The sequence below is a fragment of the Camelus dromedarius genome, chromosome 4 (genome assembly GCF_036321535.1).
Source record: "Camelus dromedarius isolate mCamDro1 chromosome 4, mCamDro1.pat, whole genome shotgun sequence".
Lineage (NCBI taxonomy): Eukaryota > Metazoa > Chordata > Mammalia > Artiodactyla > Camelidae > Camelus > Camelus dromedarius.
In genome coordinates this window covers 44,931,722-44,952,950 of record NC_087439.1, presented here as the reverse complement: position 1 = coordinate 44,952,950, position 21,229 = coordinate 44,931,722, and the positions used below count along the sequence as shown (strand labels likewise).

General features: G+C 36.5%; 3 protein-coding genes across 5 annotated transcripts in view; 1 reads left to right on the top strand and 2 right to left on the bottom strand.

The window, feature by feature from the left end:
• The window catches only part of KLHL23 (kelch like family member 23), a 32,650-nt gene extending 19,260 nt beyond the window's left edge, over nucleotides 1-13,390 (bottom strand). The window contains exon 1 of the mRNA XM_064484894.1: nucleotides 13,135-13,390. The gene's annotated coding sequence lies outside the window, so the exon portion shown is untranslated. The remainder of the gene's footprint in view (nucleotides 1-13,134) is intronic.
• Nucleotides 13,391-13,516: 126 nt separating this feature from the next.
• PHOSPHO2 (phosphatase, orphan 2) lies at nucleotides 13,517-14,253 on the bottom strand. Its single transcript, XM_010982492.3, has one exon. The coding sequence runs from the start codon at nucleotides 14,251-14,253 to the stop codon at nucleotides 13,528-13,530; it is 726 nt and encodes a 241-aa protein (XP_010980794.3). The 3' UTR covers nucleotides 13,517-13,527.
• A 5,037-nt stretch (nucleotides 14,254-19,290) lies between these two features.
• CFAP210 (cilia and flagella associated protein 210) overlaps nucleotides 19,291-21,229 on the top strand; it is a 28,891-nt gene continuing 26,952 nt past the window's right edge. The window contains exon 1 of one of the 3 annotated variants that reach the window (XM_010982491.3): nucleotides 19,291-19,427. In XM_010982491.3, the coding sequence (XP_010980793.2) occupies nucleotides 19,364-19,427 (64 nt within the window). In that variant the 5' untranslated portion in view covers nucleotides 19,291-19,363. The remainder of the gene's footprint in view (nucleotides 19,428-21,229) is intronic. The other 2 variants (XM_064484891.1, XM_064484892.1) reach the window with 2 other exon arrangements.

Sequence of the window (21,229 nt, the reverse complement as noted above, 5' to 3'; positions counted from 1 at the left end):
CTTTTGACAAATAACTTGGAAAGAATCCATGAAATGAATGGCACTGCTATAATAAAATTCCTCTCATTTCCATCTAGTTGTCTATAGGAACACATTTTCTCAGGGATTACATCTATAGAAATGATAAACAAGAATATCACTGATACTAAATTCTGTCTCATGTGACCAGAAAGCAATACTCAACCAAGGTTATTTGGTCTAAATGAAAATAAAATAGCCCAATTCATCAGATTGAAAGAATTTTTGATAAATTTTTACTTTTGATTTAATTTAAACATATTTATGTTGTTTGGTCAATTATAATAATAATTGTAATGTTAATAAGCCTAGAAATTTTTTACCACTTAAGAATCAAGGACATAAAACAATTAAAAATTTATGTACATTTTTATTGCAGAGAAGCTTAAGAGGTGACTAATAAAAGATTTTCAAGTATAAAAATGTACAGACAATTCTTTCTTTGAATGTTTCCAATATGCATGAATTTCCAGTTACCACCATCTAGTGAAATAACACCAATCCCCCAAACAGGGTCTAGAGTTCAATTACTATGTTATATTAACTGTGAGTAATTGCATAAAATACAAATTTCACCCTCTAACTCTTCAGTCCACAAATCACTACATAAATACCAGATGAGCATCATAATCAGTGACCAAACATGTCTTTTCTTTCAAAGCCCTTGGTGATTGGTCACTGTGCATCTGTCACTCAGTTCACACAAGAAAGCAAAGCTTGTAAGTTCTCTTACCTCCTGTCTGCCAGTGATAAATCTATGTGGTATTTTACAAAAATAGATGACTGAAAGAGGACATTGGCCAACAAAAATGAAAATGTAGCAAAGAATTAAAAGTGATAATGCCAAAAGTGAAATTTTCGTTGAATGTAATGAGGTTCTAAGAAACAGCTGACCATGGGAACGCTGACACTGCCAGTAGTGGAGAGATGCTGGATATGCAGCCAGCCGAACTTGGTGACTCATGTGAGGATAGTTGTTGACAAACAGAAGGAAGATATCCTAGTATAAGTGATGCTGGCAAAAGATTTCATATTAAAGGAATTCTTGGCAACACTTCACGATATTGGAAATGCAAAGGAAAAATGTTGGAAGCTGATCCCAAACTTAGAAGGCAGTATGACAATTCACTAAGGAATAGAAAGATGACTGCTCTATATTGTAAGTTATAGCACAAAAGGAAGCTGAGAACTGTTTACTTTGGATAAGGTTTTTAAAAAGAAATATAATACATTAATTTCCAATGTTTCTAATAGCAGTGTAGTAAGTAAATATTGGCCTTACTTTTTTTTTTGTTTTCCTATACATTTATAACTGACACTAAGAGTTTTTAAAGTTCTGACAAAAAAATTCAAAGGTCACAGGACAATCACAATTGTTCCTACTGATTACTAAGATTACTTTGCATGGAAATCTTGCACAGTCATTTTTATGCAAGGACTGCCTGTATTTTCAGTAGGACAACATTCTCTGGGAGAAGTCCAATGTAAATATGAGCTCAGAAAAAAAAGAATAAGATAACAATTTCCCATTATTGGACAACTTGTTTGTGTATTTTTAAATGAATGATGCTAGGTTTCAAATTACAATTGTTAGCTTTTACTACATAAATTTAAAAGAGTTATTTAAAAGCTTATTAAAAAGGCACTATTTACAGTATTTTAGAAATTACAACCTTGGCAAATGTTTAAACTTATAACGGAAAGTTTTCAAAATCAATCTGACAATGTGGAAGTGAGGATATATGTTACTTTTGGAGTACTTGTTCAAAAAATAGGTTTACTCTCAAAGTAGGAACTAGCTTACTACTCTTTGGAAGAGGGTCATTTAAAAGATAGTAATTTACTGAGAATATATTTTTGGGTGCCATGGTTAAAGCTAAATTCCAGATAAAATTAATACAAGGCAGGAGATAATAAACTAGGACCTTTTTCAATTATAAAAAAAAAAAAAGAAACAATTTTTCTGGCTGGAAAAAGAATAAAAGAACATTAGCTCAAATCAATCAAGATAGACTGATACTCTTACATAAGTTAGAGATGAAAACTTTCCAGTGACTTCCTGTCTCATTCACTAAAAGCCAAAGTACTTACAATGGCCTCCTCCCACCCCCACATCCATCCCTGCTTCTGCCCTCACCAGGAACAGCGCTGCCTCAGGGCCTTACTACTAGCTATTCCTTTTGCCTGCACTGCTCTTCCTCACCCCTCCGCACTGCTACAGGACCCACTCACTCACCTCCACTGGGTTTTTGCTCAAATACCAATTTCCCAGCGAGGCCTTCATTTAACAATCTATTTAATAGGATCTCCGTACTCCACCCAATATTCCCTATCCCCCTTCAATGCTTTATTTTAATTTGTAATACTTATTACCATCTATAATATTACATATTTTGCTTATTTTTAAGTTTATGGTGGGATTTCTCCCCCTAGAATATAAACTCCACGAAACCAGAGATTTTGTCTGTTTTGTTCGTGGTATTTCTCCAGTTCATTTCCGTATTCCTAGAACAGGGTCTGCCACATAACAGATACTCAGTAAATGTCGCAAAAGTGAAAACATGAGTGCATTAAAAGTAAGACTTCTAGAACTTTCTTCAAAAACTTGCTCAAGGGCTCACCGTTCTCTAAGAAATTATATAAATGAGTTAATCCACAGACACTGCCCTCCTGCAGCATATGATGTAAAGTTTTGTGCTTTTTTTCATCTTCAAATTCAAAGCATCTGGTTTATCTATCCCTTCCTTTTCATTGCCTCTGACAGAATTCTTATCAGGTCGTCATCACTTGGCTTACTGCAAGATTCTTCTGTGTCAGTCTCTCTCCTGTCCCCTTAAGCTGTACCTTACCTTTTATCCTCCCCAAACACCACTTTCTTGACATCACTTCCCTTTACTTGCTCTTAGGGATACCTGGAAAAAATTCAAACTCCACTGATTAGCTTTCAAACCTGTCCATAAACTGGCCACATTCCATGTAACAAAGCTTTATTCTCCTACTCCCCATTTTAAACCCTAAACTTCATCAGGCTGGCCACATTCTACCTCATAAATACGCTCTGCTTACTCTCACTTTGGTTCATGATATTCCCTACATCTGGGAAGCTCTGTCAAGTCCTTTCCATATCTCCAAATCCTTTTCATCCTTTCAAGTGTAGATCACAGTGTACCTCCTTCAGAAAGCTTCTCTTATAGCACATTTAATCAATTGACCGAGTACAAAACACAATACTATATGGTCATCTAGTTGTTCCTTAACTTAAGTATTTCGTTTATGCTGACTACTAAGATGCTTCATGAAGTATATTTGGAAATTATGAACTACGTATGTACATGTCCCACCTCTTCAATCACATTGTAAATTCTCTGAAGGGCATCATTCTTTGTAAGATATAGTCCTACACTTCTTTTACTTCCACAGGCTTTTGTTTTGATTTGGTTTCTTGCACACAGTAGACCCCAAAAATATTTGTTTACTGTAGTATTTTTATCCTCCAAAATTGTGCAATAGGGTATTTTTTCTGGATTTAAACCTGAAAAGGGCCAAGTTATTAATAAATCCCTGAAAGAATATACTCTCATACTGAACTGAGGATAATAAAATATTGCATGGACCAAGCTGTGAAAATAGTAGAGATTTTGGTATGTAATAAAATGCAGACAATGATTCTAGAGGGGCAGAAAAAAATGTGAATGAGCAAGTTTTCCAGTTGGCACTGATTATAAAATCCTATGCAGCAAGTGGTATTTAGTTTAATTGTAAATATTTTTACTAGTTGTTTGGATATATTACTGAACATTTATTGTTTGAATATAAAGGACAAACTAATTTTTTTTACTATGTAACATCTTCCATAAACAATGGGAGTTTCTAAGAATTTTTGTGTTAGGAAATACTTTTGTTAATATTTTGTTTCCATATGAACCATCATCACACAGACAGCAGTTTGTATGACATGAACAAATAAGACAGATTTAGCATTTGGCTTAGAATGCATTATTGCATATGCCCTTATAGAGCACATCGAAAAATCTGTTTACAACAGAACTATCACATTGTCCATCTGAAAAAGAAGCCCATCAGGCAGCACAAAATGATACCGTGTTAGCTAAAAGATTTAAGGCAATTAATAATTATTTATATATTCCCTACAACTGGTCTCATCTGAAGATGTGCTGTGGGGCTATTAGGTCAGTAAAGCACTCGTTCTCTCATCTTATGAAGAAAAGCATACCTGATAATAAGGGTAGGGAAGTGGTTATAAATCCCAGTCCCACTCACACTATTAATAGAGCTACTCTACCTGGTCTGGTGCCTGCCTGCAGTTGCCCTATTGATGTATCAGCTGTCCCTTGGAAGCAGCTTTTGAGACCATAAAGGAAAATTTCTAACTCTCCTTCAGGGCTAGTATAAAACAGAAGCTAAAAAATTTAAATGCTGTAAAAGTAATGTGTATCAGAGGGAACATTTTTCAAAAGTAGAACAAAGATGTAATTATAACCTGTACTATTAAAAGAATACACTTGCACTACAAAAGCAGATTTAAACTAATAGATTTATGCCACGGTACATGTAATACTTGGACAGGAAAAAAAAGCCTAATATGTACTAATACATGAAGGAGGTGACTGAGCTGGACATCAAAAATATTTATTAAACACTCAGCTGGTGATTGTTATGGTGTGACAAGGCTTGGTGATATGGAGATTACTACACGGGGGGAAATATTCTGGATCTGTGGCTTTAAGAGTAGCAGTATTCCTTATGTACAATTGCTATATCTTCACTTGATCCACAAATAAAAGATATGGACTTTTAAGCATTAAGTAAGTCATTCTCAAAAAGGGATTATTTTATTTCCCAGGAGACATTTGGTAATGTCTAGAGATGTTCTTGGTTGTCACAACTTGCAGGGAGGAGTGGCACTGGCATCCAGTGAGTAGAAGTCAGGGATGCTGCTAAATATCCGATAATGCATAGGAAACACCCACTCCTGCCCCTGACCCCCAGAAAGAAATTATACAGCCCAAAATGCCTATAGTGCCGGAAGTCAAGAAAGCCTACAATAAGTCATTTGCTATGCCAGGTCCCACTCTAGCAGTTTATTTCTGTGTCTAGTAATTCCTCTTTGGTGATCAAGTGCGTAGGAGCTGGGGTAGGCTATCCTGTGGCAGATAAGCCTGCACATCATGATGCTTGGCTGCTCCTTTAGAGTGGACAGGTTGGACTCACTTTTAGGGGTTGAATTGACTTTTAGATTATTTTTATGGCACCCAGACTTGACCTATAAGCCAGTCAAGATTGCTTTCTGGGTTTTACTGTTTTTATAGGAAATGGTGCTAGACTCGGCAGGTGTGGTAATCAAGAGGCATCTAAGTATTTGACATATTTTATCTCTGTGTTAGAAAAGGAGAATCTCAAGTCCCACCCCAAACCTATGAAAAACATTTTGCATTTTAACATGATCCCAAGAAGCACTGCTTTACAATACATTGAGGAAAAAAGGAAGAGAGAAGAAAGACAATGCTTAATAGAGCAAAATGAGATAATCAGTGACTTGTTCCTTGAATATAGTACTGTTCAGGGACAATCTTGAAGGTCAAAGAGGACTGTGAGTAGGTCAGAGGAGAGTCATGAAAATAAAAATTCATTTCTAGGGATCAGATAAAGAAATCATAGTTATCTAGCCTAAAGACAAGAAAACTAAGCAACATGAAGAGTTCAAACCTGTGACCTATTAATATGCTGAAAATCAGCAAGGCCGACCCCAAAATGGTTCTGTGATAAAATAAAAACCTCCTTCTGATGGCCTTAAAATAGGGTGAGTTAATTTTATTCAGAGGATAGACTAAAAAATTGCCTTGTAGCTAAACCTACAGAGCACTCAAATTCATAATGGTAGCAGAATTACAGAATTTTAGAACTGGAAGGTACTTAGGGATAAAACTCAGTCTGGTCATTTTACAGAAAATAAAATGAACTCCAAGAAGCAAAGTAATTCACCAAAGTCATATAGCTAATTAGCAGTTAGAGCTAAGACTAGAATTCAGATCTCTTGACTAAACATTACCTAGTTTTGAAGAATTCTTTTATTACTTAGTTCTGTGACCTCACCAAGCTTGTTTTCTCATATAGAAAATTGGAATAATATTTCTATTTTGAAAGATTTTTCAGGTAAAACAAGTTTATACTTACTTACATTATGCATGTAGTAATGCTTACACCTTCCTAACACAGCAATCACGTCACACTTCAATACTGTCCTCTTGTTTTACTTCCTGAGTTCTTTAAAGGACAGAGATCTTTCTTTCTTCCCTCTCTTCCTCCCTCTCAATTCTTCCTTAATTTTATTTACACTTCATTCCATTTAAAGTGCAAAAAAAGTGAATTTAAATCAAAAATTTTAAATTTAAAGAATATTTATTAATATAGGTCAATTCTTATGCTATAATTTTAAGTGACAAAAGCAATATAACAATTATAAGAATAATCCATCTGTGTCAAAGAGCACATATATATATATGTATACATCTATATGCATATATACACAGACACACACACACACACACACACATATACAAACACACTTTGAGAAAATTATGAAAGGATTTGGTATATGGTGACATTATGGTCAATCAGTTTGTAAACGTCACCCAAGCAGTGAAGAAGTATTGGGCCTTTGGACAGTAAGCAGCCCTTGGCAAAGCTTTTATCTGGAAGTTGCTGGAGAAGGTATGGGCACACATCTGGCTTCATGGTTATCTGTGCAGTCAGAAGAGCATTGGTTAAATGCTCTGCTGTCTTGAAATTCTTAATAATCTTTGAACAAGAAGTGCTGCATTTGTACTGTGTTCCGGGCCTCAGAAATTACGTGCAGTCAGTTCTGTCTGAGCAGCGCAGCCCTGGCCATTCACTGGTAGGTGATACTGGGTGTGCTCTATCTCCCAGGAGGTCTTGATTTCTTTAACATTTTTTTTAAAGTACAGTTATAAAAAGTTAGAAAATAGATTAGCAGAGAACTTAAGTCACCCCTAAAACTCTCACAGGCAGGGACATTTTCATGAGCTCCTCTTCATACATCACAATGTTCTGTGTCTAGTCAGAAGAATAAAGAATGATTTGTTACTTTATAGTATGAATTGCCAAACACCTACTTACAAAAAAGGTGTGCATATGAAAATCAGACTACTATTCCTTAAGAGATGGGATTAGCTATTGTATTAGTTTTTTACTGCTATGTAACAAGTCACTACAATTTAGCAGTTTAAAACAACACAAAGATATGTCACAGTATCTGCAGGTCAGAAGTCTAGGCATGGTGTGACTGGGTTCTCTGCTCAGGCTCTCACCAGGCTGAAATCAAGGTGCCAACCTGGGCTGTGTTTCTCATCTGGGGCTCAGAATCCTCTTCCAAGCTCACATGCCTGGTGGTAGAATTCATTTCTTTGCAGTTAATGTTAGGATTGCGGTCCCTGTTTGTTTGCTGGCTGTCAGCCAGGGGCTGCTCTCAGCTCTAGAGGCTGTCCGCATTCATTACTATGTCCCTTCCTCCAGCTTTAAACCAGCCATGGTATGTTGAATCTTTCTTGCACTTCAAATCACTGACTTCCTTTTCCGCTACCAGCCAGGAAAAGTCTCTGCTTTTAAAGGGCTCATGTGTTTGGGTCAGGTCCACCTGGACAATCTCTAGTTTAAAGTCAATTGTGCCATAAAACATAACCTAATCATGGTAGTAAAATACATCAAATTCACATACTGGGGATTATGCTTGGCATGTACACCAGGGAGTGGGGAATCTCAGGGACCATTTTAGAATTCAGTCTACCATGGCTATCCAGTGAAGAACAGGAGGTTCCTCTACTTCTCTATCCTATTATGACTTCAGTAGCCTTTTTCAATTTACATTTTTAACTCTACCATCTCTATTTGGTAAGTTCACCTTTCAGCATAGTAAAGCTGGCCATGAAGACTTTGCTTATCTTTGAGGGAAACAGAGATTCTTTTGTTTTCAAAGGGAAAATTTTAGAGAACAAGAGTCTTACATTTTAAAAAGCCTAGTTAATTTATATCAATATATTTGTTTCGTTAAATCTAACAATCTAATGAGATAATAAATCACATGTTTAATTTAGATGTTTATATTTTAAAATGAAGACTGAGTCTAGATTATCTAGAAATAATCAAGCATAAGATTTAGAAAAGATTAACATAAAACAAACAATATTTGTCACAAATATGGCAATATTAGTATCTTCCATGTATGAAGTACTCAGAAAAATAGATAAGCAGAACACAAGACCCTACAGATGAATAAGCAAAGGACATGTCCAGACATTTAAAAAGAGGAAACAGAACTAATTTAAACCTGGACTTCAGTGATCTAACACTGAGTGTGCAGTATGTGTGTGAGGTGCTGGTATACAGGACTGAGAAGGGCTCCTATTCAGCCACAGGCACTGTTATGTTTGTGGCCAGCATCCATTCTTCTGTTTGGTGCTTCTGTTCTGACTGGTTGGTGCCTAATCCCTGGAACCCATGAATGTCACCTTATAAGGAAAACAGGTCTTTGTAGATGTAAGTTAAGGATCTTGAGATGGGGAGATGGTCCTGGATTATCCGGATAGGCCCTAAATGCAATGACAAATGTCCCTGTAAGAAAGGGGCAGAGAGATATTTGATATAGACAGAAAAGAAGAAAGCAATGTGACCACAAAGGCAGAGATTGGGATGATGCAGCCACTAGCCAAAGAATACTGGCAGCCACCAGAAGCTAGAAGAGACAAAGAACAGATTCTCCCCTAGAGTCTTTAATGGAGGGTGGCCCTGCTGATACCTTGATTTCAGCCTAGTGAAACTGTTTTGGATCTTTGGTCTCCAGAACTGAGAGAGAAAATATTTCTGTTTTAAGCCACCCAGGTTGTGTTAATTTGTTACAACAGCCACAATAAACTAATAGAATGTCTAATTCAGTAAACCTTCACAACAATGTTAGGGGAGGAAGGAACTATTATTATCTCCATTTAATAGAGAAGAAAATTGAGGTGTTGAGAGACTAGTAATTTACCCAACGCAGGCCTAGAACTCAAGTTCAGGTCTTTCTAACCTAGAGCAGAGCTTTTTATTACCATGTTGCATTAGAAATTAAAATTGAGATATTACGACTTCTGCTTCTGGAGGAATTGGGATCAGACTAATCCTCCCACTGTAAATAATAAGAAACTGGGCAAAATATATAAAATAACAGTTTCCAAGCATTGGACAACAGGCAGTGCAGGACTGCGATCCATGAGAGAAGGGAAACAAATGAAGTGAGCCTGATAATTGCCTGTATTTCTGCCTGGAGACACTTTCAGCCTGAGGTACAGCAGGTGGAATCCCAAGCAGAGCATGGTAGTCTCACTGAATTGAACAGATGGAGATAAGTTTGAGGAGGCAGAACTGGCTGCAATTCGTAGGGCAGAGTACCAGACAGGAAGGAGCTAAATGGAGAGAGCTCCAGAAATCTGTAAGAGGGGAGTTCCCCTTGAGTCTGTGATTAGATAGTAAGCCACACATGCATAGGGTGAAAACACCAAAGTATGGGCAAAAAGTGACCCCAGGAACCATAAACAATTCCCAGAGTTCACATGGAGCTGTAAGATATTTGAGTTCCAGTTAAAGCCAGAGAAGCACTGGTTTTTATACACTGGGGAACAAAGAAGGAAAGTGAAAGAACAATGCTTATGTTAAAAAGGCAAAGGGAAAAAAAAGACGGATAGATAGAAGGACAGACAGATATGTAATAAAACAGACAGTAAAATGTTAATGGTAAAATCTAGATAGTAGGTATTCATGTGTTCACAGTCAAATTAAAGAATTAATAAGGAAACATTATGTAAAACTATATGCCTATAAATTGCACAACTTACATGAAATGGACAAAGTCCTTGAGAGATGCTATGGTCATTTAAAACTATGTCCAATATTATTTAACTCCACTTTCAAAGGTAGAGTCCAGTTCCTCTCCCTTTGAGTGTGGACTTGACTTAGCATTATGTTTTAACAAACCAAATACAGTAGAATTGATGGTGTCTGATTTCTGAGACTAGGTCACAAAGGCATGGTGGTTTCCTCTTTGCCCTCTCTCTCAGATCATTCAGTTGGCAGGAAACCATGTCTTTAAGGACATTCAAGCAACTCTTTGGACACGCCCATGTGGTGAAAATTGAGGCTTCCCGCCAACAATCAGCAATAAACTGAGAATTGCTGAAAACAGTTGTTGAGAAACCAAAGCCACTTGCCAAAAGCCATGTGAGTGAACCACCTTGCAAGCAGATCTTTCAGCTCTAGTCAAGTTTTCATATGACTACAGCCCTAGCTGACATCTTGACCATTAGAGACCCTGAGCCAGAACAATCCAGTTAAGTGCTCCTGTATTCCTGATCCATAGAAACTGTGAGATAATTAATGCTTAGTTTTAAGCTGTTAAATTCAGAGGAAATTTACTATGCACCAATAAATAGTCACAAACTACCAAAGCTTACTCAAGAAAAACTATACAACCTGAATCCATAATCTATTAAAGAAACTGAATTAGTAGTTAAAATCTTCAAAGGAAAACTCCAGGCCTAGATGGCTTCACTGCTGAATTTTATCAAACATATATGAAAAAAAATAATACCAGCCGTTAGTTTGATTGTTGCTCCTTTCAATGTCATTTTTTTTCCTCTGGCAGGTTTATGCTTTTTTCATCTTTGGTTATTGGCAGTTTTACATCTTTTTATTTTCCTGTTTGGGGTTCCTAAACCTGTGGTTTGATGCCGTTTATCAATTTTGTACTGTTCTCAGTCATTATTTCTTAAAAGATTCCTTGCTTCAATTTTTTTTCTCCTCTCTTTGTGGGACACCAACTTCCTATGTCAGATCTTGCTGTGCCTCCTATGTCTTAATTTCTCTTCTGTACTATCATTGCTCTGTCACTGTATTATTCCGGATATTGTCTTCTAACTTGTGTTTATGCACTCACTCTCTTAGCTGTGCCTGTTCTATTGTCAAATCCATCCATCAAGATTCTAATTCCAGTCACAGTAATTTTCAATTCTAGCACATCCATACTGTTTATATAATTCTCAATTCTTTGCCAAAGTTTAGTTTGTCTGAAAACTCCAATACCTGAAGGTCCTACAGGTTTGTTTATTTATTTATTTCTTAATTGAAGTTTAGTTGACTTACAATGTTGTGTTAGTTTCTGGTGTACAGCCTAGTGATTCAGTTATACATACATATATTTTTCATTATAGGTTATGACAAGCTACAAGCTACTGAATAAAGTTTCCTGTGCTACACATAAAACCTTGGTTTTAAAAATCTATTTTATATATAGTAGTTTGTATGCAAGATCTGTTTAAATGAAGTTCCTGATGGTGTTCATTTATGTTCCTTGGTGTGTCTCTTTTTATTGTGTGCCCTACAATGTACTTACAATACTGTTTATAGATTTATTTTGAGGACTGTTGCATTCATTTTCTATTGCTGCAAACAGTATTACCAAAAACATCATCTTCAAATGACCCACATTTATTATCTCATAGGTTCTGTTGGTACAGGAGTCCAAGCACAGCTCAAAGGACCTGCTTCAGGGTCTCACAAGGCTAAATCAAGATGTTAGCCTGAGCTATGATCTCAGGTGAGGCTCCACAATGGAAGGATCCACTTTCAAACTCACTGGTTATAGCATTCAGTTTCCTGCAGACTGCTGGACCAAGGACCTACTTCTTCCCACTGGCTAGAGGCTACCCTCAATTGCTTGCCATGTACCAGTTTACAACATGGCAGCTGGCCTCTTCAAAATCAACAAGGGAGAGAGCTTCTTAACAAGATGGGCATTAAAACCTGATGTAATATAATTAGATACACATAATCACATGCATCCCATCATCTCTGTGATATTGCATTAATTAGAAGCAAGTCATAGATCATTTCCTCCACACACACGCAAGGAATACCAACTTACAGGATCACAGGGGTTTAACTTAGGGTCTGCTTACCATACTTAGGATGTTAACTTCCCCATGAGAGAATTCTGATTTGCTTCTACCAAGCACCTAAGAGCTCTAAAAATCTTAGAAAACTTCAGTCCAATTTCAGGGATTGAAAGTATTTAAAGGCGAGCTGATATTCCTCTGAAGGCCTATTTACTTCTGAATCATTCTTACTCTTGATGGGCAGCATTTTGAGATCCTTATTCAAAGTAAGGGGAAGGTTTATCACTGCAGGCCTCATACTCCAATACCTCGTCCCCCTGGTCCCGTAAGATTGCCAAGATAGTCACTCGGTATCTCAGGCACCACTTACAGAATTGGCCAGCACTTTCAGGGATGAGCAGCTGACCTACCTAGGTTTCTGTGCTTCCTGAGCTATTGTTTATCACTGTCAGCTCTTTCATGTTTTTAAGCAGATGTTTTAAAATTCTTGTTCAGCTATCAGCTTTTCTAGATGCACTCTGTAGAAGATCTGGTCCAAATTACTTGGTCTACAAATGCTATAAATGAAAGCCTTATTATTATTATTTTTTTACTTTTATATTTGTTACTAGCTTCAACATGTAGAGAAATTATAATCTTTAACAGTAAATGTGTTTCAACATAATCTAACTATTAATTTAAAGCAAAACAAAGATTTACCTTTTCAACCACAAAAAAATAAATTAGAAAGTACCAATATTTTCCCATAAAATTACATGGAACATTTCTATTTCTGGAGTTTCAATAGTGGAAAAGAAAATACTAATATTATTACATAATGGATACTTATGCCTAAAACATCTGAGCCTAGAAATTAGCATGGTATTATAAAGCTTTCTAGGTCAGTTGATATTTTGCTAATATCCCTATATGAAACAGTCTCTTAAATGTTGAGTGTTCCTACAAATCATATATTGCAACACTCAAGACTTCACTGACAAAAATTTTATGTGAATTAAGCATTAAGCTTATTTTTAAGATCTGTAATTATTAGACATGCTTTGGAAATAAATATCTAAGAAAATAAAACAGATGACTATTCTCTCTGGGAATAAATTTTAAAATATAATCTACCTAATAACCACCTTTGGTAGAGACCACTAGCTGTACTTACCTCAATTTTGTACTCCTCTTTTTTCCAGTTTTTCCCAGGTGCACGACCATCAGGAATAAAAGCTGTATTTTTCATCCTTCCTTGCAGTTAGGTAAGAGCACTGTGACTAAGTTTTGGCCAGTAAAATTTAAATGAGGGTGTAACCTTCTCACGCACTGTCCTTCTTGCTGGCCAGAATGCTGATGTGAGGGATGGAGCTTGAGCATCAATGTTGGATAGTGAGTTGGAAGCCAAGTGCTGAGGTTGGTAGAGCAACACAGGAGCTTTGAGATGCTTAACTCTGGAATTCTTTTAAGTAAGAGAGAATTTTTTTTTAAGCCACTGGTATTTGAAGTTTTAGTTTTATGCTGCTGTACCTAATCTTAACTGATACACATTTCAGTTGTTGGCAGATTACTCCTTTATTAGGATTTGTAAGTGAGAAATTATTTCAACACCTGAAGACCAAACTACAACAGAAGATTCCATAGGCTCAAGATTTTGAGACATTCTAGAAAGAGTTTTCTGTAAAGTAAATCCTTTCCGTGGCATGGCAACATCATTCTTCTTTAAAAAGGTTACTGGACAGACATCATTTCCGCCATCACCTATATAAACAATTTGTGTATAATTCACTCCTTGTTTTAACTGTTTATCTACAAATTCTACCAAAACTACATTTTTGCAAAGATTTTGGGGGCACCTATTGCAAGAATGAGCATGATAATTTCCCACAGTGAGATGACCACTGCTATCAAAAGCTGCTGGATTTGTAAATACTTTATCAAACACATCAAGAAAATTGGTAGCTTCTAAAACCCAATCTATGAAGACTGAGTTTGAATCTGAAATAATGATGCAGTCAAATTTATCCCTGTTCTTTCTTATAAAGTTTAAAAGTTCCACCATCCCTGGAGCAAAAGGCATTGATATCATTGCTCTTTTCATTTCATCTTCTCTTACACCTTCATCTCCCAAATACTTAAAGACTCTGCCCATAAATTCTGTCCAAAATCCTTTTTTATAAGAGTCTTGTAGTTCAATAGGAAGCTTTTTCTCTGGAGCACACTGGACAATCCAGGTGTCACTATTGTCATCTATGATTGTATTGTCAAAGTCGAAAACCAGCAAAATTTTCATGGTTCCAGAAACAGATTTGGGTTACCCTGAAAAAGAAGAAATTATTATTCCCTAAACATACTCTGTTTTACACACCTAGCTATAGTATTTATTTAACAAACATTACTGAGTGTTAATCTGCTAAAACAAAGGGTGACTATAAACAAGTTACAATGATTAAATATTTTAAAACTACCATTTAAGCACTTTTTCCTAAGAAGCAAGTTTGTATTTGAGTATGTTAAGTGAATAGAAAGCAGAATATCTAAAAAGGATATTCATGGTACTATTGTGCTCCTGTGGGGGTGATTTTTTTTTCTGTGGGGGTCATTCTTTGAGTACCCAGGATTAAATTATAGAGCAATCCAATGAGAGAAGTAATGAAACAATTATTCTCTTACAGTCTAATTTATAAAAGTTATAAAATCAGATAGAAAAAAATGTAGGCTAGTCATTCTTATTGTCTTTAGATTATCATAGTCAAACTTACTAGTTTAAAATATTTACAATAATTCTCATATTAAATAATAGGTCATGTACAATACAGATTACTCTGAACTAGCGAAAATTCTGGCCAAATTTAATGTAATGTGAAATCTTGCAAAATTTAAATCATTCTTCTAAAAGGGTTTTAGCTTAATGTCATCAGTGCCAATGTTGTAACTAAATGGCTGCTTGATGCTGTACTTGAAATTCTAAACAAACTGCTTGACTGGAGGTCAATTAAATTCTTTCAGACTAAAAGTAACTTTTGTTAACAATTTTCACATTTATTTATATTTTCTCTAGATAATTTTGCTCTGGAGTGCCAAATCATCTGGATATATTTTAAGTAAGTGCACTGCTTTTGATATAACAATTACTCAAATCTGTTTTCATTAATTAAGGTCATTAATTATAAATCTCAAGAGAGAAGCAAAGAATAAACCGGTCAACAGATGGTTCGGATAAAAATTATCATATAAAAAAGGAATTATACAGAATACCCCAGAAAATCTACAATTTTTTTAAGAGTAACTGATATATTTAGAGATATCACTATACACCAAACACTGGACTAAGAACTTTACAATCTCATCATCTCATTTAACTGTTGTAAACCTATTTAGTAGGAATTATTATTATCCTCATCCTAAAGATATGTAAACTGGAGCTGAAGTATTAGTTACATAGGTTAGGTATTAATTAATAGCAGAGTTGGAATTTGGCCCTAGGCCTGCCTGACTCCAAAGTTTATGCTTTTAAGTAACCCAATATAGTTTCTAAGAAATAGAATATTTAGACTATTGATCAGTCTAAAAATAAAATACCAAGTAGGTCATTTTGATGAAAAGATGTTTAATTATACAAAAACATTTTTTAGTCTCAAAATACACAGTAACCATAATACCATATCTGTCTACTTTATAACCATTCTGAGGTTTTAGCAAGAAATCCTAAAAAGAAGAAAACCCCCAATAAGAAAAAGATAAGATCAATTACAAATAAAAAAATATGGCATTTATCTACATGTATTCTATGGTTTATAACAATAGATATCCAGTAGGTGCAACTGAGAATAGAGCTCATGATTCATTATAAGACTAAGTATCTGTGCCTTTCAGTTGAGACTATCTGGAGAATAACTAACCTTAGAGGGGTCATTCCTGTTGTGTGAATTTAAGCATGACAGAATATTCTGACGTTATGGATCTTTCTATCTCTAAATGTCTAACCCAGGTGTCTCTGACTGCCTCCCAGAAATTTAAACGCAGAATTCACTTTCCAATAGAAACAATGTAATAAATAGCAATAAGGAATGCTTGGCAATCACATTAGTACTGCACCAGGCACATTTTTTTTTTACTGTACTTTTTAAAAATTCAAGTATAGTTGATATACAATGTTGTGTTAGTTTCAACTGTACTGCAAAGTGATTCCATTTTATACATATATATATATATATATATATATATATTCCTTTTTCAGATTCTTTTTCATTTAGGTTACTACAGGATATTGAATATAGTTCCTGTACTATACAGTAGGTCCCTGTTCATTTTATATATAGTAATATGTATCTGTTAATCTGAAACTCCTGAGTTATCCCCATCCCCTTCCCCTTTGGTAACCATAAGACTGTTTTCTATGTCTCTGAGTCTTTTTTTATTTTGCAAATAAGTTCATTTGTATCATTTTTTAGATTCCACAAGTGATATCATATGCTATCTGTCACCCAGGCACATTTTAAATTAAGATGCTTTTTAGGCATTCTGATTTATACATATTTTAGAAACATTTTTCAAATGTAACTCATTGTTGGTTGAAAACTGCTTCAAGCTTAGATTTAATTAGTCCCATGTTACTAAAATTCCTGCACTATTAACCTCAACATAAGATATATAACCCTGAAGTTACTGTAGTTCTCAGAAGTTTCTGTTATTTTTTTTCTCAACACTCGACATAAACCTTCATTAAAAATACTTACCCAATTTAGTATTTCCAAGACAATTAATCTGACTTCAGCATAGAGCTTAGGTTAAACAGTCATGACAATCTTCAGTTTTAAATACCAGCCAGTTTCTAATCAACATTACTCCTACTCTATATGCAGAGAACAAGGTCTTCTGGTTTGAAGCAAAGGAATAAAGACTTCTTAACTCCTAAAATAAATAAAAAGTATTTAAGATATTTTAAAATTTATGTTTTCTAATTACATTGTTTTCTCTTACCTCAAAAAAAGCATCTATTGGCAATGGGAGAAATAAAATTTTGCTTAAACAAAAACCTTAAATACAAAACAGAGGATGTTATGTGAATATAAGTTTTTATCCAGCAGACAAAATCACAAATGTTAGGCTGATTATTTTGAGATTTCCAGATTCCAATTTTTCTTTTTACTTGTCAAACAATGGACAAATACCACATTCTGTTGTCAACAAACTTTCAAAGATTTAGTGCTATACTTGAAATAAAAATTTCTCCAAAAATTAAGGATGTACATAGATTCGTGTTAAAAAAGCCAACTGATTTTGAAATCAACATATTAAAATATCAAAAACAGTTATTAACTGTTCTCTCAGGAAGCATGACTAGCATATATTTTGTTATGTCTGCCATGTTTCCATAGTCTAACAACAGCCTATGTGCTTTTTTACAATAATGAAAACTAGAAACTACACAAGAATTCCAATAGGGGGGTTGCTTAAATAAGAATATGTACATGACAGCCATATAATGGAATATTTATTTAGCCAGTAAAAGGTAACATGTTTGAATTAAACAAGTCACAAAACAGTGTGTACAGTAGTGTCTCATTTTTGTTTAAAAAAGTCTGTGTGTACAGTGGTAGGTTCAATGCAGTCCATCCTCTTCCCACACTGATTCTGCAGTAAAAAATTTCCCCCAGAATAATTTAAGCTCTGTTTCAGATCAAAGTGCATATACTACCTTAATTTCACAAGAACAAAAAAGGAGTGGTGGTCACAGAGGGATAAACAACTAATTCTAGATACACTTGGTTGTAAAGATCCATGGGTTAGTTACAACCAAGTGTTGGAAATAAAGTATCATTTTATCAAACCGATAAAAACGGCAAATCACTGACACCAAATCTTACAGAATTCAATACTTTTTGCAACCAATTCAGTTAAAATTCCAGAGATTTTTTTTTGTTGGGAGATAATTCTCCATGGGTCTCTGGTGGCTCTGCCTACCTTACAAGCAAGCCAGTCACTGCCCTTTGCTCTAGACTGTCTCAAAAATGTATGCACAGTGAACACCCTTGAGAGGCATGCTTATTGCCCACTATAATAAAGACCTGGATTCCCTAAACTGAGGGTTCCTGTCCTGTAATGCAACACACTCCATGCGCAGGTGACTTCTGGCACTCCCTGCATCATCCTGTGGTAACTGGGGCAAAATTGCTGATAACCTGGCTACTGCTACTGCTGTAAGTAATTCATCACTGACCTAGGGGTCTGGGTCTTCCACAAAACTGTGGCAGACTAAGTTGTTAGCATACAAGTAGGGTAAAATCTCGGACTCTTTCCAGTTCTTGACATTTTTAAAACTATGATTCCAAAAAACCACCATGTTGTATGTGCAAAAACTAATTTCTGCCAGCAAATATTTTATTAATCCTTTCATACTTACCAGCATTATAACGGTGGAACATCTGGTAGAAAATCTAAAGAAAAACAATACAACTACGTGTTAGAACCTTTGCTGATTAAAAATCTTACCTCCTTTTATTTTGAGTAACTTCAAATTGATGCCTAATATGTACGTCATAGGCAACTAGCTTGTAATGAAATCGTTTGTACCTCGATATGTTAGAAAAGGAGCTTCTGAAACCAAGCTTGTATCCACTTTTAACAGGTTTTTGTGTCCTTAGAGGTCTTATTGGTCCCTCGAAATACATTCATTTTATTGTACTGAATTTACCAAGCAATTAAAAATATCTTAAGGGTCCTACTTAACATGACTGTTCTGGGAAAACATCCAAGCTTTAATATTTCTATTTTCTAAAAAAAAACAAACAAAAAACTAACCCCTGTCTAGCTCAGATCATGCTTTACAAACCAAAGTGTTAAAAAACAGATTTTCTGTCATTTAATCCCTGGGTTTTTATAGTTCAGTGAGGGGAGCTTTGCACTTCACCTTCCACCCGCGAGGAAGTCTGTGGACCACACACGCCACGCCTAGGCCTCGCTCTCCCGCACACCTGCGGGGTACGTCCCAAAGGTAGGGGTAGGGACCCAGTTGGCTGTCGTTCTCCGTGAGGCGCACGATGGGGATGAGGATGGGAGCCCCAGGCCGGGCTGGATCACCAGGGCTCCTCACTGACGCAGACCGGGGATCCGCAGGGGTGCTGGCCTCCCCGCGGCTGCCGCGGGCCCTGTCCTCCTGCCTCCTCCCGGCGCCTGCCAGCCAGGGCCGCCCCACTCCCACGCATAGCCTCGACCTCCCGCGCAGGCGCACTCTTCCTTTTCCAGCCCACCGCCGACTGCTGCGCTTTCTCCGTCCCTCGGAGACGACTGTCGTCACTTCCGGCGGCGTTGCTAAGCAACCGCCCTGTTTGGCCAAACACTCCGCAGCCTGGAGGCCGCGGGACTCTCCGCGTCGGAATAGTTTTCCAAGTCAGAGCGCCATGGGCTCCTCAGAGATAATCGTGCGATTCCGGAGGCGCGGTGGACAGGCGAAGAAAAGCGCAGGTGAGCTAAACTGACTCATCTCGGCCCTGTTTCTGGCCCCCAGGCATGGGGTGAGAGGCGAGGGTGCCAAGTGCGGACTTTCCTTACCTTCTGAAACGGGCTCCACCAAGTCGAAAGCATCATGGGCATCATTGGGTTCTGTGTAAATTACAGTTTTGCCCTTGGATGAATGGGTAGGTGGGAAGAGTTTGCAGAAATACGGGTAGAGAAAAGAAGTCAGAGTCCCAGTTGACCAGCTGGTCCGATCCTCAGGCTGCGGAGTTGCAGCTCCAAGAGTCTGTGCTTGCTAAATTATCTTGCACTTAAGCTTTGTTATTCATTGAGTGAATTGGAATATCTTTTGGAAATATCAATGACCTCATTAGAGTCTTGGCTCTTCTGTGAGCCTACTGAGTACTCTTAGGAAAGTCTGAAGAAAATGTCTTAATTTCTTCAACTCTAAAATGAAGATAAGGTCTCACGCTAAGGAAAATACTTTGTGAGAGTAAAAATAATGCTACTTAGTGTATGGTAATTCATATGACCTTTTATAAAACCTTAATTTTGTAATAAAAGTAACCTAGTGGAACACTTAAAGAGCTCTTTATTAATTCTAGTGATTTTAGTTTAAGTCTGTAAGTTCCCAACTAATGTTATGGTGACAGAATCTTGGGAACTTGGACTAGCTTCATGTCATTTCCTGAGTTTCTGTGGCAATAGCGTCTCTTGTGCCAGATGCAGAGTGAATGCCAGCCATTCACCCAGCAGTGGACACTAGTGGATACTTATGCAGTGGAGGACTTAAGAAGTAGCAGCAGAGGGTCATGATATGTAGGAGAGAAACAGTACCCATGTGGCATGTATTGAAAAAAAAATTCTCACATACTCACTTTCTTATATATAAAGTACTGCACTAAAAGATTTAGATTTACCTGATAAGTGTTTTGTGTTTTGTGGCAGTTGGTCCAAAAGTTTGTATGTGATCCTCACTGCTAAATTGTAATCTCCATTTGGAAGATGGTGAAGTAGGAGATGGATTCAGATATGTAGACAGCTAGCTATAAAACAAATAATTAAAGATTAAGTGGGGTGACATCTTCCAGAAGAGTGGGATAAGGATCTCCAAAATTCCTATCCCCAATTAAATCAAAAAGAACAATGGCAAAAATTGTTAAAATCCACTTTTTGAGAACTCAGGAAACCAAAGGCTTGCAACAATTAGGAAGTGTTTATCAAGAAAAATAACTGAATCTTAGTTAGAACAGTGAGTATTTTGGCATTTTAACTTGTTCCAGTCCCATACTTTTCTCCCTGCCACATGGTAGTATAGAAAAGCACTGCAGTCACAGTAAAATCCAGTGGCGTAGCAGTCTGTGGAGGGAGCAGAATAGGGTTGAACCCCTTCCTTTTTCTTTTTCCAGATAACTTATTATTTGATCTATCTGGCAGTTCCCTGGAAAATCCCACTCACAAAGCTTGTATTTATTTGACCTGACCCAGAGTTCACTGGTTATGTTTGTTAAAATAAACAGTGGCAATTTTTTTTTTTTAACATCACAGCTGCCTGGGAAGTGATAACAGTTGGACACAAACGACAAGCTGACCAGAAAACATAAAGGGATACGTGGGAAATGAAATGTCTGTAGGGGAGATGAAAAGTTCCCTACATATTCCTAGGAATCCACAAGGTCAAATGCATGGATAGGGCTCTGGACATGTCCAGGAAAGACCTGAGAATGCCTGAAGCTTTCACCTCTCGTTGACTCTGATTCTCTGTTCAAGAAAAAAGTAAAGGCTATGACAGAGTTGTAAATTCTCTGTCT